Genomic DNA, 18,589 nt, shown 5'->3' on the forward strand with positions numbered 1-18,589 from the left:
CTACACTGCATTAGAATAGCTACCTATGGTGTATCTATGCTAGTTACAAATTGTTGAAGTGCCATGTAAAGCACTGCCATCTACTGGGAATGTCTGGTAATCACAAGGAACAAACAAAAAGGAACTTTGTTTTTTCTAAAAATATTTATGAGCACTGCACTAATACACTGGGAATATGAGAAGAATCATATAGATCATTCTGTTAAGGAGATTAAAATCTAGTGAGAGACACAGATAAAGACAGAATTACCTATAGTTAAGTTGTGAAATTATAAGGAAGACTGTGATGAGTGCTAAAAATGTGCAAGGAAAGGGAGTACAGAGGGAACACAGAAAAGGTGTAATTCTTTCTGAGTGGTAAACTAGGAAACACTTCATAGAAGAAGTGATATTTGGCAGACTCAAAAGAATAGTAAGTTTTCAACAGATGGACGTGTGGAGCAATAATATATAATTTTGCATTTACAACCCTTCATCTCATAACTAACACTACACTCTGATGTAAGTAAGATGAGTTTTACCTCTTAAAGAGGGCCAATGGAATTGGAAAAAAAGTGGGGAAGGAATAAATGGTTTTGTGTGGCTGGAACCTATATCAGGTAAGGAATATGATGGAGAAGTTAAAATTGGACAAATAGATCAGGGCTCAGTAGTGTTTAACGTCCAGTTAAAGTATTTAAACATTTTTCTTAAGGTAACAAACAGCAAGTCATCAAAGGTTTATAAGCACAATAAGTGATAAACTATACAATTGGAATTTGGCTATATTATGAAGAAGCCAATGTGCAGGATGAATTAATGCATATTTACATATTATATATCCATGTTACATACAATGTATTATATATTCCTATATCATATGTTAACATATGATATGTTTATAATTTTACTACATATGTAATAAACCTATAATATATAATTTTTATATATTTTACTTCACAGTTTATAAACTATATATAGAAAATTATACTATTATATATTCATAATTTACAAAATATTTATAACGAATGCTTCAAAGTACATATGGTACATAATGTGTGTGTGTCTGTGTATATATGTACAGAAAGCATCAGCAGCAGGCCTGCAATCTATTTTCTCTCTCAACTGGGAATCCTCAAGAAAGAAAGATGCCCTGGTCAAATCCCCTTGTAAACATGCTAATGACAGATCTCCTGGCAAATGTACTAATGGTATTTACATGACCTCTAATGTTCTATAGTTGCAGGAAAGCTTTATCTTTGTAATGCTTTTAGCTGATGGACATGCTCTCTAGGTGGCTCAATGCAAACAAACCAGGAATGTATGGACTTACGTGGCCTGGCTCCCTGAAAAGATCACTAAGCTATGTACGTATCAAGGTATCAAATCAAAACATCTCATGATCGCAAAGTTTCACCTTGGGAAACAGTACCTTCTGTTAACCACTAATCTCACTTTACCTAATACACTAATCATAGGCACTGTTTTGTATATCAATTCTACCTCGATAAAGCTGTTAAAAATTTTTTTTAAAAATCTCATGACAGGGCTTCCCTGGTGGCGCAGTGGTTGAGAGTCTGCCTGCCAATGCAGGGGACACGGGTTCGTGCCCCGGTCCGGGAAGATCCCACATACCGCGGAGCGGCTAGGCCCGTGAGCCATGGCCGCTGAGCCTGTGCGTCCGGAGCCTGTGCTCCGCAACGGGAGAGGCCACAACAGTGAGAGGCCTGCGTACCACAAAAAAAAAAAAAAATCTCATGATCAAAATAGGTCTCTTTTGTGTAAATGATGCCCTGCATGCTTCTTTTCGAGACCTCACAAGTAAAATCTGAGCAAGAGCAGATCCACCATGGCAAGAAAGGAGAACAGTGATGGCAGTGGCAGACTTCTCCGTGCTTCACCTTTGTCTCACAACTACATGTATTATTGACATTATTCTTAAGTTGGTTATTAGCTAAAACCTCTGATTTTTGTGTGTCTACTTTGAATATTTCAATGCTTTGTGTTTTATGTATGTGCATCTGTGCATGTGCATGCACATATTTTTATATAGTAAAAAGTGAACATGTCCTAAAGAGTCCTCTAATCCCACCCCTACTATAAAACCACTTTTACAGCTTGTTGCATATGCTTCCACATCTATGCACCCTACTCTACCCCACCTTAAAAATCTAACTGTAAGCAAGAACTTTATTTGGTAACTATAACCACTGCACCTAGAACTGTGTAGCCAGCACATAGCAGGTAGCTAATAAATGTTCACTAAATGAGTGAATGAGAATATAAATATATTGCATTTTTTTTCTTTACACAAATGGGATTGTGCTGTATATGGTGTCTTTTCAATGAGAATATAACATGGATATCTTTTAAACCCGGTTCATATAGCTCTACCTCGTTCTTTTTAAAGACTGCAAAGTGGCATTTTATTTTATGAATTAATGGAATTTATTAAACTATTTCTTCTTTTGTTGGACAGTTGGGTTGTTTCCAACATATTTTGCGCTAACAAGAAAGCGTCAGTGAATACTGGTGTTACTATATCTATGTGTCTGTGCTATTATTTCCATAGGTTAGATTTCTAGAAGTAAAAACACAGTTTAGTGAGCATTTTCAAATTACATTCTTTTTTCACTTTTGCCAATCTATGTAAGAGAAATGTCCCCTGTTGATTTGGATCCCTTTTAAGCATCTTTTCTATGATTTTCAGAATTTTTATTTCTACTGTAAAGTGCTTCTTCCAAATTTTTAAAAAAACATATTTCTTACTAGTTTACAATAACCTTTTAATTATAAAGGACATTTAAGCTTTATTTTATGTCCTACAAATAATTTCTATTATTCTGTCTTACATTTGAACTTTTTGGAGGTATCTTTACTGGTCAGAAGTTTTTAATAGTTACATATCCAAATGCGCCACATGTTTCCTTTGTAACCTTTGGAGTTTTGCATTTTGCTTAGAGCTTCTCCACCTCAAGGTTATTTTTTAAATGCTCTTTCATATTTTCTTTAATGCACTGAGTTTTGTCTGGTATAGCTAAATCATTAATTCATCTAGAATTTTATGTTGGATTTACCAGGTGAAAGTACACTATTTTAAAACATTTGAAAATGCAATATAAACTTCCTCAAATTTTGTACTCCCTTCATATTAAATTCCCATACCTAGTTCTAGATGAGAGCTATTCAGGATACGAAATATAAAAGAACTGACACCTAACTAGTCATTGGGGTGAGGATGAGTGTTAAGGAAGAAGGAACAATTGAGTGTGGCTCCCACACACTCAATTTGGGCTTGAGAATCAAATGGACTGTCATGCCATTTATAAATAGGGAGGGAAGATGGCAGAGTTTCTGACGTGTTTAAGCAAGAGATGTCTATGGGATATCAGAGTAGAAACATACAACTGTGTTTGGATAGGAAGAGAAGTCAGCGGGGAGATTTGGACTACATGCAGAGATTTAAGTGACGCAAGCACAGAAGTGTTATTTTCCCAGGGTAAATATTTAGAATAAAGAAAGAAGATGGCAAGTGACCAGAGTCCTGTGTTGGAAAAGGTCACTGAGAGGATGTGACTGCCAATTAATCCGCAAGCTAGACCTTGTCGATCAGAGGATCCTCACCCCCTTTGCTGTCCTAGGAATATGCATTCCGCTTGCCTTCCCTGAGCTAGAAGCTTCCCTGAGGACGCAGCCTTGAGATAGCAATGTGGTATTGAGACCATCTGGACAGTATATGTGACTGAAGTCAGCTAAGGCCTCTATATACAGTTAAGGCAGGTGTAGAGGTCGACTGATCTTGCAGTTGCCCAAGACAAGCCTCAAAAGTAAGTTCCCTTGCTTATTAAAACTGTCACCTACCAATCTGGAGTGGTCTGCCCCTTTTTTCAGTTCTCTCCTTGCCCTCTGTGTACAAAGCCAATCTGCAAACCAACATCGTGGAGAATGTAAACATTTCAAGGGTGAGAAAAGGAGAGAGCAAGGGAGCCTGAGAAAGAGCAGCTAAGTAGGTGACAAAAAAAATCAAGTAAAGAAAATCAAGGCAGGGTGGCATCATGGAGTCCAAGAGAAGAGTTTCAATTCTGAAGAAATAATGAGTTATATCCTGGTTAAAAAGCAAAAAACAAAAAAACTTTTTATGACCTATGCTGGAGCAATAACCAGACCACAGTTGTTTGGAAATCAAAAGGGAAACTGAATACAGATTAATATTTCCAGAAGCTGAAGTTATTGGAGCAGGATAGTTTAAGGGAGGCGTTTTGGTAAAGATGAGTGGGACTTTGCAATTCTTTAAAGCTGAAGGCACAGTGCTCACAGAGAAGGAGAAGTTAAAGACCCAGGAAAAAGAAAAGGGATAACTTACAGAGTGAAAGGAATGGAGTCCAAGACAAGGGGACAGGGGGCCTCTAACTAAAGGATGAGGGGTGGAATGATGAGGATAGATTTGGGAAGGAGTTTGAGGCTTTTGCTGGGTGGTGGGGAGGTTTTTTCTGGATGCAAACTGAAGGAGTTCAACCATGACGGCCTGTGTTTCCACTCAGTAAAAAGTATTGTCTTCTAAGAATGAGGCACGACAGGGTGGGGAAGAAGGAGGGAAGAGTCTGGTGAAGCTTGGAAAAAGAAGGATAGCTGCTCCGAAGTTACGGGGTAAATCCCCGACGATTCAGGCGAATTCAGAGTCTACGAATGTGTAGTGACCTTAGTCTCCACCACCCCTGTGTGATATCAGCTAGTGTTTAGCAATCTGACTGGAGGGAAACATACTGTTCAACTGACTCATGATTGGAATTTTGCCAGGAAGTCAGGGGATAAATAAGTTAAGGCTATTGACAAAAGAAAAAACTGGTCATGGAGTCTTGGCTATTTCAGAATGAAAATAAAGCCAGGAGAATATGGATCAGAGACAATAAGAGATGGGAAGTTAAGGAACTAGAGTTCTTGATTATGTTAAAAAACTAGTGTTCATCTACTGTCTTTACATGTACAATCTACCAGCAAACATCATTTTAATAGTCATGGGTACTTTAAGATATCTTTTCACTTAATGAAAAGAGGGGTGACAGAAAACAATCACAGATCATTGATGAATTTACCAATTTTGATTTGGACAATTTATGAGTAACCACAAGGTCCAAAACTAGAGACAACAAGTACACGTCCCTTTTTAAAAATAACAATTAAGATTATGCACATTAGGAGATATTTCATTTTTATCTAGTATATTAAGGAAAATATAAATCATTTCCAGATTTTTTTCAGTGGGGGGAGAGGTCAGGCATGGAGAGAAATGGATGAATAATTAATATTCTCCTATGTTCTACCATATTTTAATACTGCTTAGTCAAAGTTACATTTAGCTTTAAAACACAGGTTTAGAATAGAAGTTTTCCTGTATTTATTTTGGTTAATTTAAAGAGATTTCAATAACATAAGACCTGGGAGGAAGAAAAATAGGGTACTTTTAACATAAAAATGAAATAGCTGAAGGTTTCTCCCTACGAAAATTATCTTTATCCCCATGAACAATACATACTAATATTTCTTTGAATGTTACATTTAAGTTTAAAAACTTATCCCTCAAAATAAGCTTACAAATAACTTCCCCTTACCTGACGTAAAGTACGTGCCACTATGCTTTCTAATACTGGTCCTCTATCTTCATGAAGTAAATGAACTTCATCAAGAATAAGAAGCTTTACAATTTGGGAAAGAGCTACGTCCCCAACACTCTTTCTTGTCACTACATCCCATTTTTCTGGTGTGGTCACAAGCATCTATAAGACAAGAAAAGATAAATTAAAAAGGGGAAAGAGGTCACATATTATTTAAACTTCCACTGTGTTATTCAAAAAGAAATATGATTAACCACCTATACACAGATCAAATAAAGTGTTACAAATATCCCAGAATGATATCTGACTCACTGTAGACAACAGTCACTTCTCTTTAAGTTGTGATATTAAGCAGTTACTCATTAAAACTCAGTAAAGGTAGTCTGTCTGTAAATTGTAGTGTGAAGTGTACAAAATACACAGTCTTACTTAAAATGTGTCTTACAATGTAAGAAACCAAATGACACTATCTTCTAAACAAGTGTGTACTGATAATGGCTTTTATTTGAAAAGGGACAAAAATAAGTGAATAAAGCACTAAAAGGAAATGAAAAGGAAACCAAGGATCCACTCTAGGAATGGTTACCTGTTTATACTTTTCCAAATTTGGAGGAAGCTTTACTATTGACACACAGTTTTTTAAAACTACCCTTTAATATCAACTAGCATATGCAGAAGTTTATACTAAAAAACAACACATATACTACAGCATAACTGGCACAAAATAGCAACACAAACAATGAGTCACCGGAGATCCAGGGTACTAAGAGCAGGAGGTAAGCCCAGGGTACTTATATAAAGTTCTTAGAAGAGACCATTTGACATGAGCTGTGATTATAAGTCTATTTGCTTTCTACATATTGAATTGTTTGTGTCCCCTAAAAGCATACAATAGCAGAAAAAAAGAAAAGTTTAATAAACCTTCTACTACAGTAATATTGAACTAGGAAATAAGCCCTTATATAACTCAAAGAACACATGAGGTAACAAATCAAAACCAAAGCTTTTCTTATACAGTATATCAGCTTATAGAGACTGATGACAATCAAAACTCACTTTGCTTTGAAGAGTGAAGAGGTTAAAGGGGTCAGATTGTTCTCAACATTTTTGTTGTGTTATCTCAGGTCTGTTTTTGAAGTCGCTTATGGGAATGATGATAATCTTATTTTTTTAGATTGCAAATGATGTATAATTCTTAACAAATGCATAATCCAAGTTTGTCAATATAACCTGTTGCATCATTAGAGATATCACTGCTATCATTTTGAAATGAACTATATCAACCACAAAATTTAGCAGTTGTACTTCGATGTAACAATTAGTGAACTATAATGAAATAGATTAAGGCATTCATATCTAAGGTGTGAAATACTACAAATCCAAAGCTACTTAGTTAATGTGCTAAAGCCAAATGGCAATGTTGAGATCACATCACATTTTACATTTAAAAAAATGCTTTGGAATTAAGTATAAACAGGTGTATAACGGATTTTAAGATCTAAAATGGGTTGAAACATTCAGTATGCATTAATTAACATCTCTTTTATATTCCAATAACTTAAACAGAACTTCTACTTTGAAAAATGACAAATTTAAAATAACTCAAGATATATCATTATAAATATACCCAGGGATCACTTACTAACAACCCTTTCACTCAAAGTCCTAAAAAATATGCCCATGTGGTTTCAAAAACAGTAATTCTCTTAAACTGTAAATTCATGTCACATTAAAATATAAAATAAGCTTACTATTAATAAATGTTAAGAAAGCTACAAAGTACACTACTACAAAGATAATGTGGTAATGATTAAATTGTAAAGTAAAATTTTTCAGATATCAGAAAGCTATACTACCAAACCTTAAAAATCCATTTTAGCATTTTGTTTTATACACCTTACTTTCAGCACAGTGAGAATTGGCTTCATTTATATTACCATTTCATTACTCTAATCCCCTGAACGAAAATGGCTAGAAAATAAAGTGTCACATTTGCTTAATGAATTGGAACTCATGCATCTGCTCTTGTATTAGGGCATGGGTTAACTGTCAATATTTTTACTGTCAACTCAAATTTCTCTCAATACATGTACTTATTCCCTCAGGAGTATGAAAATCATTATTCCAAACTGTTCCAATTTTAGCCTGACCACTGGGAAAATGGCAGAGTTGAGATGCTATACACCACTACTGTGCCAACAATTTGGTGTATTCAATTTTAAAATGCTCCATTTGACAGCAAAACCAAAGGACCTATGACTTGCTAGAACCACCTCATCTGGTAATTAACTTAAACATTAATATTATTATCTTTTGCCTTTTAAAACACTGTGACCTAGGGGAAATTACTTTATCTCTCCTTCTTCTTTGTCCATCTCTATTGAGTTATTATTGACATGTAACATATATAAACTTAAGGTACACAATGTGATGATTTGATACACATATATTGCAAAATGATTACCACAATGAGGTTAGTTAACACTTCCATTCCCTCAATATTACCGTGTGTGTGTGTGCGTGTGTGTGTGTGTGTGTGTGTGTGGTGACAACATTTAAGGTCTACTCTCTTAACAACGTTCAAGTACATAACACAGGAATGTTAATTATACTCGCTGCGCTGTACATCAGATCCCCAGAACACATCGATCTTATAGCTGGAAGTTTGTACACTTTGACCAACATTTCCCGATTTCCCCGACCCCTAAGTTCCTGGCAACCACCATTCTACTGTTTCTTTGCGTTTTTTTTTTTAATATTCCATATATAAGTGAGAACATACAGTATTTGTCTTTCTCTGTCTGACGTATTTCACTTAGCATAATGACCTCAAGATCCATCCACACTGTGGGAGAAGGCTGAATTTCCACTGCTTTATGGCTGAGTAACATTCCACTCTATGTATATACCACATTTTCTTTATCCATTCATTTCTTGGCGAACACTGAGGTTGTTTCCAGGTCTTAGCTATTGTGAATAATGCTGCAAAGAACATGGGAGAGCAAATATCTCTTCAAGATAGCGATTTCACTTCCTTCTGATACATACCCTGAAGTAGAATGGCTGGATCATACGGTAGTTCTATTTTTAACTTTTTGGGAAACCTTCAAACTGTTTTCCGTAGTGGCAGTACCAATTAACATTCCCACCAACAGTGCACAAGGGTTCTCTTTTCTCCACATCCTCGCCAATATTTGTCATCTTTTGTCTTTCTGGTAACAAGTCATTCTAACAGCTGTAAGGTGATATCTCATTGTGGTTATGACTTGCATTTCCCTGATGATTAGCGATGTTGAGCACCTTTTCATGTACTTGGTGGCCCTTGGTATGTCTTCTTTGGGAAAATGTCTATTCAAGTCCTCTGTCTATTTTTTAAGTTTGTTTGGTTTTTTTTGCTGTTGAGTTGTATGGATATTAACCCCTTATCAGATGGTTTGCAAAATAGTTTCTCCTCTTCTATAGGTTGCCTTTTTATTTCACTGTTTCTTTTGCCATGCAGAAGCTTATTTTTGCTTTTGTTGCATGTGCTTTTGGTGTCATATCCAAAAATCATTCCCAAGACCAATGTCAAGGAGCTTTTTCTCGTTTTCTTCAAGTATTTTTTATAGTTTCAGGTCTTACATTTAAGCCTTTAATCCATTTCAAGTTAATTTTTTGTAAGCAGTATAAAATAGGTGGCCATTTTCATTCTTTTGCATGTGATTATTCACTTTTCCCCATACATTTATCAAAGAGAATATCTTTTCCCAATTGAGTGCTTTGGGCTCAACTGTCAAATATTAGTTGATGGTATATGTGTGGGTTAATTTCTGGGCTCTCTATTCTGTTCCATTGGTCTATGTGTCTGTTTTTATGCCAGTACCACACTTTTTGATTACTATAGTTTTATAATATAGTTTAAAATTAGGAAGTGTGATGCCTTCAAGCTTTGTTCATTCTCAGGATTGCTTTGGCTATTTGGGGTCTTTTGTGATTCCAATTCTAAAAACAATTTTAGAATCGTTTTTTTCTATTTCTGTGAAAAATGATAATGGAATTTTGATAGGGATGCACTGAATCCATAGATGGCTTTGATATTATGGACATTTTCATAATATTAACTCTTCCAATGCATGAACCTGAGCTATCTTTCCATTTATCTGTGTCTTTTTCAATTTCTTTCCTCAGCATCTTATAGTTTTTGGTGTATAGATCTTTCACTTCCTTGGTTAAATTTATTCCTAAGTGTGTCATTGTTTTTGATGCTATTGTATATGGGACTATTTTATTTATTTCTTTTTCAGATAGTTCACTGTTAGTGTATAGAAATGCAACTGACTTCTGCATGCTGATTTTGTATCCTGCAACTTTACTGAAGTTGTTTATTAGTTGTAAAAATTTTTTGCTGGAGTCTTTAGGGTTTCCTATATATAAGATCATATCATCTGTAAACAGAGACCATATTACATCTTCCTTTCTGATTTAGAAGACCTTTATTTCTTTTCCTTGCTTAATTACTCTGGCTAGGACTTCCAGTACTATGTAGAATAGGAGTAGTGAGAGTGGGCACCCTTGTCTTGTTCCTGATCTTAGCAGGAAAGCTTTCAGCCTTTCACTGTTGAGTATGATGTTAGTTGTAGGTTTGTCACACATGGCCCTCATTATGTTGAAGAACATTCTTTCTATACCCAATTTGTTGAGAATTTTTATGATGAAAGGATGTTGAATACCGTCAACTGATTTTTCTGCATCTACTAAGAGGATCATGTGATTTTTATCTTTCATTGTATTAACGTATTAGTGATGTATTAAGCCTGTTCAGATTTTCTATTTCTTCATCATTCAGTCTTGGTAGGTTGTATGTTTCTAAAAATTTATCCATTTCCTCTAGGTTATCCAATTTGTTGGTATAAAATTATTCACAGTAATCTCTTATGACCCTTTGTATTTTTTGTAATGTTTCCTCTTTCATTTCTGATTTTATTTATTTCAATCTTCTCTTTCTTTTCCTTAGTCAGTCTAGCTAAGGGTTTGCTAATACTTTTTGTCTTTAAAAAAACCACCTCTTAGTTTCATTGATCTTTTCTTCTGTTTTCTGGTTTCTATTTCATTTGTTTCTGCTCTGATTTTTGTTATTTCTGTCCTGCTAATTTTGGGCTTAATTTGTTTTCTTTTTATAGTTCCTTGAGCTGTAGAGTAAGGTTGTTTATTTGTGAATTCTCTATTTTTTTAATGTATAACTATAAACTTCCAGATTAAAATTGCTTTTGCTACATCCCATAAGCACTTAAACCTTATTATTAAAAACTTTTCTGGGCTTCCCTGGTGGCGCAGTGGTTGAGAGTCCGCCTGCCGATGCAGAGGACATGGGTTCATGCCCCGGTCTGGGAAGATCCCACATGCCGTGGAGAGGCTAGGCCCGTAAGCCATGGCCGCTGAGCCTGTGTGTCCGGAGCCTGTGCTCCGCAACGCGAGAGGCCACAACAGTGAGAGGCCCGCGTACCGCAAAACAAAAACAAAAACAAAACAAAAAACTTTTCTTACATCTGTAAACAGTAAATTTACAATGTTTAGTTTTCTGTGATTGTTTCATGACTACTCAAATACTTTTTTTCTCTAAGTGAAATATATTCCTCCTTGGGGAGGGTAAGAGGGGAGAAAAACAGTAAAATTTTTAAGCTGAATTTTTTTTTTTTTTTTTTTTTGTGGTACACGGGCCTCTCACTGTTGTGGCCTCTCCCATTGCGGAGCACAGGCTCCAGACATGCAGGCTCAGCGGCCATGGCTCACAGGCCCAAGCCTCTCCGCAGTATGTGGGATCTTCCTGGACCGGGGCACGAACCCGTGTCCCCCGCATCGGCAGGTGGACTCTCAACCACTGCACCACCAGGGAAGCTCTAAGCTGAATTTTTTATAATTATTTGCATAATCCACTAATTGGACACTATAGCAACCCTTTATCAAAACACAGCAGAAAGGTGGTGTTTCACAGAAGAATATCATGCTTGAATCTAAGTTTTAACAGACTTGTCCCAAATAAAATTCTTTGAATTTCAAGGTAAGAATTACTAAAGGGATCACGAAGCCTCTTGTCAACATACCTGTAAGAGTGCAAGAGGAACATGTTCAATTGTGCATTTTACAATTTTTAAAAACCATTTATTTATTTATTTTAACATCTTTATTGGAGTATAATTGCTTTACAATGGTGTGTTAGTTTCTGCTTTATATCAAAGTGAATCAGTTATACATATACATAGGTTCCCATATCTCTTCCCTCTGTGTCTCCCTCCCTCCCACCCTCCCTATCCCACCCCTCTAGGTGGTCACAAAGCACCGAGCTGATCTCCCTGTGCTATGTGGCTGCTTCCCACTAGCTATCGATTTTACATTTGGTAGTATATATATATATATACATTTTACCTTTTTTTCCCCCATATAATTACTAGATTAAACTAGTAGAGTGGGAGAAGAAGAGAGTGAGAAATACTATTTACTACACAACTATCAGAAAATTTTAAATGAAAGACATAAAATGCCATGTGTTTGGAGAGGATGTAGAGCATCTAGAACTCTCATGAAATAATCGTGGAAATACAAACTCACACAACCATTTTGAAAAGCTGCTTGGTATTACCTACTAAAGTTGAACATATGCAAGCCTTGTGACCCAGCAATTCTATTCCTAGTATATTATGTACTGAACAGAAATACACACCTATTTGAAACTAAAGATGTATATTAGAATTTTCATAGCTGTACTATTTATAATACTTCAAGATTGGAAGACAAATTTCCATCAACAATAATATGGACAAATAACTTATAACATAGTTATACAATGAAACAATTATACAACAATGAAAATGAGTAAACTACTGCCATATGCAGTAACATGGTAAAAACCTGAAAATCTTGTTAATGAAAGAATCCAGTTACATAGTATATAATTTCATATATGTAAAGTTTTAAAACAGGTGAAACTAACATAAGGTGTTAGCAGCTAGGATAGGAGTCACCTCTGGGAAGGAAGAAGGACACAGCAAATGGGAGAGGAATAAGGAGAGATTCCGAGGTGTGGTAATATTTTTATCTTGATCAGGGTGGTGCTTATATCAGTGTATTCACTTTACAAAAATTTTATCAAGCTGTTCACTTACAATTTCTGTGCTATTCTGACTGTGTATTTTACTCAGTAACAGTAAGCTATGCACATACATGCTCTTATAATTACATATAACTTACAATTAAAAACAAAAGTTAAATGGCAAGAAAGGATACCTGGACTGAACAGGTAAAAGGTGAATAAGAGTTTGCCAGACAAAGAAAGAAAGAAGGATATTCCAGGCTAAGAAGAAAAAATAAGCAAAATTTGTTCTTTGTGCTTCTAATATGCATGGACCACATATCATCTCTTGCGTGATCTTTCTATGTATGCTGCAAGCATCTTGAGGAAGGTACCAAATATGAAATTTTTACATGGAAGTCCAAGTTCCTCAATCTACTGATTGGATTTTTTTTTTTTAAATACAGATACAACTTCTACATTTAGGCCAATTTCCTGCCCACTTATCAATCTTCTTCTCAACCAGAGACCTCTATAAGTACCAAAAGCAAAAAGATAAGAAAGTTCAATATATTTATGGAAAGTCTTTGAACCAAGAAGAGAAATTAGACACCTAATTTAGAAATCATAATACCCGTATTTCCTTAATGTTATTGTTGTTGCTGTCTATTAAAAAAATCTATTCTTGTCTTTCCATATTCATATTTTTCAAAGATAGGCCAGTCCATAAAACCTTCTATTTCCAATAAATTAATTCATTATACAGAAAAACATAGTCTTGAAATTATATTACTAACAGCAATACATAGCCAGTCTAAGACACAGAGAATTTTTTTTTTAACATCTTTATTGGAGTATAACTGCTTTACAATGGTGGTTAGTTTTTGCTTTATAACAGAGTGAATCAGCTATACATATACATATATCCCCACATCTCCTCCCTCTTGTGTCTCCCTCCCACCCTCCCTATCCCACCCCTCTAGGTGGTCACAAAGCACCGAGCTGACCTCCCTGTGCTATGCAGCTGCTTCCCACTAGCTATCTATTTTACATTTGGTAGTATATATAAGTCCATGCCACTCTCTCACTTCGTCCCAGCTTACCCTTCCCCCTCCCCGTGTCCTCAAGTCCATTCTCTACATCTGCGTCTTTATTCTTGTCCTGCCCCTAGGTTCTTCAGAACCTTTTTTTTTAGATTCCATATATATGTGTTAGCATACAGTATTTGTTTTTCTCTTTCTGACTTACTTCACTCTGTATGACAGACTCTAGGTCCATCCACCTCACTACAAATAACTCAATTTCGTCTCTCTTTATGGCTGAGTAATATTCCATTGTATATATGTGCCACATCTTCTTTATCCATTCATCTGTCGATGGACACTTAGGTTGCTTCCATGTCCTGGCTATTGTAAATAGAGCTGCAATGAACACTGAGATACACAGAATGTTTGTGATGTCTAAAAGCAGTCTGTTTTATGTTTAACAAATCCTGTTATATCTATTTAAAGTTATACAAGTCACACTGATATCCTACTGAATTTTAAACATTTGTTTTTAAAACATTTTGACTGTTCCAGCAGTATTCTTCTTTGAGGCAGACAGCTATAAATTAAAACTAGATTTAAAATGTTAATGGAATACAAGAAATTTAAAAAATGGAAGTAGACTTTCTTATTTGTATAATATTTAAAATTGATTTTGAAATTTTTGGTATTCAGACTATAGAAAAAAATTTTAATTGTTTAAACCCATTACATAAATGACATTTTTAAAAGCCAGAAAGGTAAAATACCAAAATACAGTCATTAAAATCCAAGAGTATATTACTATAATTCATCAAATCTCAAGAGCTATTAATTTTAAGCCACACCTTCATTTTATGTGTCACTAAGAAGTTAAAAAAAAAGACTACCAAATAAAGTTTTTAAATGTCTTACAATTGATGAAATATTGTACCTTTAGTTGAAAATGTTAGGGATCTATTAACTAAGCTAAAGGACAATATTTAAGAATGCTTGCTTAATACATTTTCTGCGTTGAAGACAGTCAGCCGAGAGTTGTTACAAATCACATTATAATGCTATAGATGTAGACTGCACAACAGTTTGCAGGATTTAGGAAGTCTATCTTCCTTTTTAAAATACGTAATCCCATACTTACTCAACCAAAAAGCTTATAAATTATATGAATGTTTTAAGGATAAAATCTACAATGTCACATGGTTTAAATTCCATAAACACACATAATTACAGTTATACTAACCTCTGCTATACAAAAGTGAGCTCTGATTGATGGCAACAGCCCCTGTAATAGAACCTGACAGCTTGCAGATTATACCTGCCCCTTGGGACACTACAACAAATCAGTTAGTTCCAACTACTCCTTTTCTACCTTTTTTATGTTCCCTCCTCTCCCACCAATTCACACGCTTGAGTGCACACTCACACATGTAAAGCACAAAGTCTTCTGAAGTATCTAGCTATACTTATTTAATGTCAAGGACCACAGCTTTCAATTATAAAATGAAAATATAAAAGTTAATCAGAAAATCTTCAAGTACAAATGTATTTTATGCATATTCTTGTTGAAAGTACAGATACAGTCAAGCAAAATCATAAAGGATACTGTAATCTGACATGTATCTTCGCATTTTGATGTTAGGGGAAAAAAATCTGTATGATACCAAAGGTAAAGATTTACTAAATAAAGAAACAAAGTATATAATTCAATATGAAAACCTAATACTTTTGAAGGAACAGAGCATGGAGTGCTGGGGGTAAGGGAGAAAAAGCTCTTGTAGTATATAATTCAAAACTGAACATTTAAGAAAATACTTTGTTTGTTTATAACTGTAGTAGAATTATCTTTGCAGTTCTTTTTGTTGATTTAAAACACTTTCCAACAATCTCAGAACGTTATACACTGAACTCTAGCCTCATCAACATAAGTGTATAAAGAATACAATGTTTGGTTACCCTAAAACTTAAGTAATTACACATAATAAAGAAAAACACAAAAATTGTTTATATTGCAGTGTGTATAAGCCATAAAGACCTTGCTTAGGATTTCGTTTCATTAAAGTCTCATAGAGCAAGGGTCTGATACAACTAAACAATGACTCCTATTCTGCTCACTCATAAAACATAGTTCTTGAATATGACTAATTTGTGGTAGAAACCTGCCCTGTTGTAAATTCTATCCTGTACAATTGGGATAGGGCTCATAGTGAATGGGTTTCCTTGGTTTATTATAAAGCAGTTTTGTTTTTCAATCTAACTGGTATATGTGCCCTTTAAAAGTGGGGGAAAAAAAATCCTTTCTCCTGTGGCTTTGAACATTTGATAGTCACCACCTCTTTCCTGCTGCATGTGAAGAGCTCAGTTTGAGGATCGATTTCTTACTAAAATGAAACACTTTTAAATATCACATTGTAATACCAAACTTAAAACCTCACATGTGATGAGCTAAAAAAATGTATTCTGTAGCTCTTCACAAAAATGATAATACCAAGATAATACCAGTTTCATCTCTTCAAACTAATTCGAGGCATTCAATACTAAGAGATTTTACTAATTCAAGCACAATTAATCAAAAGTTTGTTTGGGGTCTATTATCAGAAAGAAGAGATGGATGAAGGGAGGATTCTAAAATCTTATGAAGAAATTATGGCAGGGCATAAGCTGCTGAAAATGACTGCAAACTAAGGAAATTAGTTGTCTTTATTGTTAACCTACTTCCATTATTTGGATCCTATTTTATTTTTTAAAAAAGGCAGGACATGTGTACTATTTAAACAGAATTTATGGGTATCGAAAGAACCTCTCAATAAAAGTTTGTGATTAACTCACTCAACTCAATGTCTTCAGGCATTTGTCTATGGTTAAGAACACAAAGATAGGACTTCCCTGGTGGCGCAGTGGTTGAGAGTCCGCCTGCCGATGCAGGGGACATGGGTTCGTGCCCTGGTCTGGGAAGATCCCACATGCCGTGGAGCAGCTAGGCCCGTGAGCCATGGCCACTGAGCCTGCGCGCCCGGAGACTGTGCTCCGCAACGGGAGAGTCCACAACAGTGAGAGGCCCGCATACCGCAAAAAAAAAAACCCCACAAAGATAAAGGCAAGAAATTTAGAAGCTTATACTTCAAGGTGAAAACACAGCAAAGAAGTGAAATGTGGTCTAAACTCTCTCATACAATGTTATGAAATGCAAAGGTCACCTATGAGGGGGCAGTTAACCTTAAGGTTCAAGCAACTGCCACTGAATCTGCCCACAACTACACATATAAGCTACACATATAGCACCAAAATCACTACAATGCAGAACCGAGTGAAATTATACATTTTTATGCATTTTTTCCCTCCATTCCCTTCCACTTCCTACAATCCAACAAACTTACAGCAGCACAGAAAAAGAGCAAACAACAATTATTTGTTATTGGTGCTGAAGTGGTTTAACAGAAACTCATATTCAGTAAAAACAAGGCTTAGAAAAGTGATAAGGAGAAAAGAAAATATGCCCAAAGAATTAGCTAATATAATATCCATGATTAAGTATAAAACCCGGCTCTAAGCTTTCTTAACACCTAACTGCAAAAGAAAAACTGGGAGTTATGTCAGCAAAATGGCTGTATGGGAATTTCTAGTGTTCATCCCCTCCAATTAGGAACATTAATTTGAAGACTATCTGCACACAAAGATTGCTTCGCAAGAGCGAAGGATCCCAGGTGAGAGATTACGGCATGTAGGTAAAGCACAGAAATAAGAAAAGACACAGTAAGAAGGTAGGAAAGATAGATTCACATTACCCCCATCGCTCCTCCTCTAAGCCCAGGCAACCCGGCACAGAGAGAGATACCTTCCCCATTGGAGAATGAAAGTAAAGCGAGTGCCCAACTTCACCTCAGTCCCAGAGCTGGCCGTTCCCAGCATCAGGCCAACCCCAAGGTCCTAGGTGTCCCCTCGCAGGCTCTCTCAAACCCAGGCCCCCGGCTTACTCCCAGCACCTACTAGCTCCAGCAGCCCAAGGCACGGCGGCTCCCACAGCCTCAGGCAGCATCCACGGCACCTACCAGCAGGCTCCCATGAACCTACACCTGATACCTGAAAAGGTGCTCAAATCACTAATAATCAGGCAATGCCAATCAAAACAACAATGATCTTTCACCTCACACCTGTTAGGATGTCTATTACCAAAAAAGAATACTGGTGTGTGTAGCAGGAAAATGCTGCCCAAGTAATTCTGACATTGCAACTTGAGTTAAGAAGAACTGGCTAAATCTGTCAAATTTCCAGGACCTCAGGACTCCAATATCCATCCATTCTCTATTCAGTTAAGTAAACTCTTTTTCACTATACTATATAGATTTCTTTTAAGCAAATCAGTCACCAAAAAGATTTTACCACACTATCTGCAATGGCTGAGAGCTGAAATTACAGTGTAGTTTTGTCCGTGTGGGGCATTTTCATTACCTTTACTAAGTTATCATGGAGAAACAGCTTTGTATTTTAATTTAGCATTTATTTGATTTTTAGTGATGTTTAACATCTTACTTTATGAAACTTTGCATTTTTCCCTTGTAGTAAGAGTCTATTTTTGTATTCAGTGTTTGGGTTTACATCATCAATTTGCATAAACTCACCCATTAATAGAGATATTAAGTATAACTAGTGGATCCATTTTGGATGGCAAGTTGGCAAAATCTATCAAAATTGTAAATGCACAAACCCTAGGTCCGGCAATCTCACTTCCAAAGTTCTACCCAAGAATAAAGACATACAGACAGACAGACATGCATGAAGTTCTTTAGAAGGCAATAATGTAGATCTATATGCACTGATATTAAGTGGGAAAAGGCAAAATATTATGCATTTTATACAAACACATACACATACGTACATAAATATGATCCCATTATTATTAAACTAAAACAAAACCACATATCCATATTTTT

General features: G+C 35.7%; 1 protein-coding gene across 2 annotated transcripts in view; it reads right to left on the reverse strand.

Annotated features, from left to right (window-relative positions):
• ASCC3 (activating signal cointegrator 1 complex subunit 3) overlaps nucleotides 1-18,589 on the reverse strand; it is a 337,466-nt gene that overhangs the window by 192,490 nt on the left and 126,387 nt on the right. For both annotated transcript variants that reach the window (XM_089921889.1, XM_022553310.3), the window contains exon 11: nucleotides 5,589-5,753. In XM_089921889.1, coding sequence (XP_089778015.1) covers nucleotides 5,589-5,753 — 165 coding nt within the window. The remainder of the gene's footprint in view (nucleotides 1-5,588; nucleotides 5,754-18,589) is intronic.

The sequence above is a fragment of the Delphinapterus leucas genome, chromosome 12 (assembly GCF_059928025.1).
Source record: "Delphinapterus leucas isolate spDelLeu-1000000601 "Yukka" chromosome 12, BTC_Dleu_Yukka2, whole genome shotgun sequence".
Classification (NCBI taxonomy): domain Eukaryota; kingdom Metazoa; phylum Chordata; class Mammalia; order Artiodactyla; family Monodontidae; genus Delphinapterus; species Delphinapterus leucas.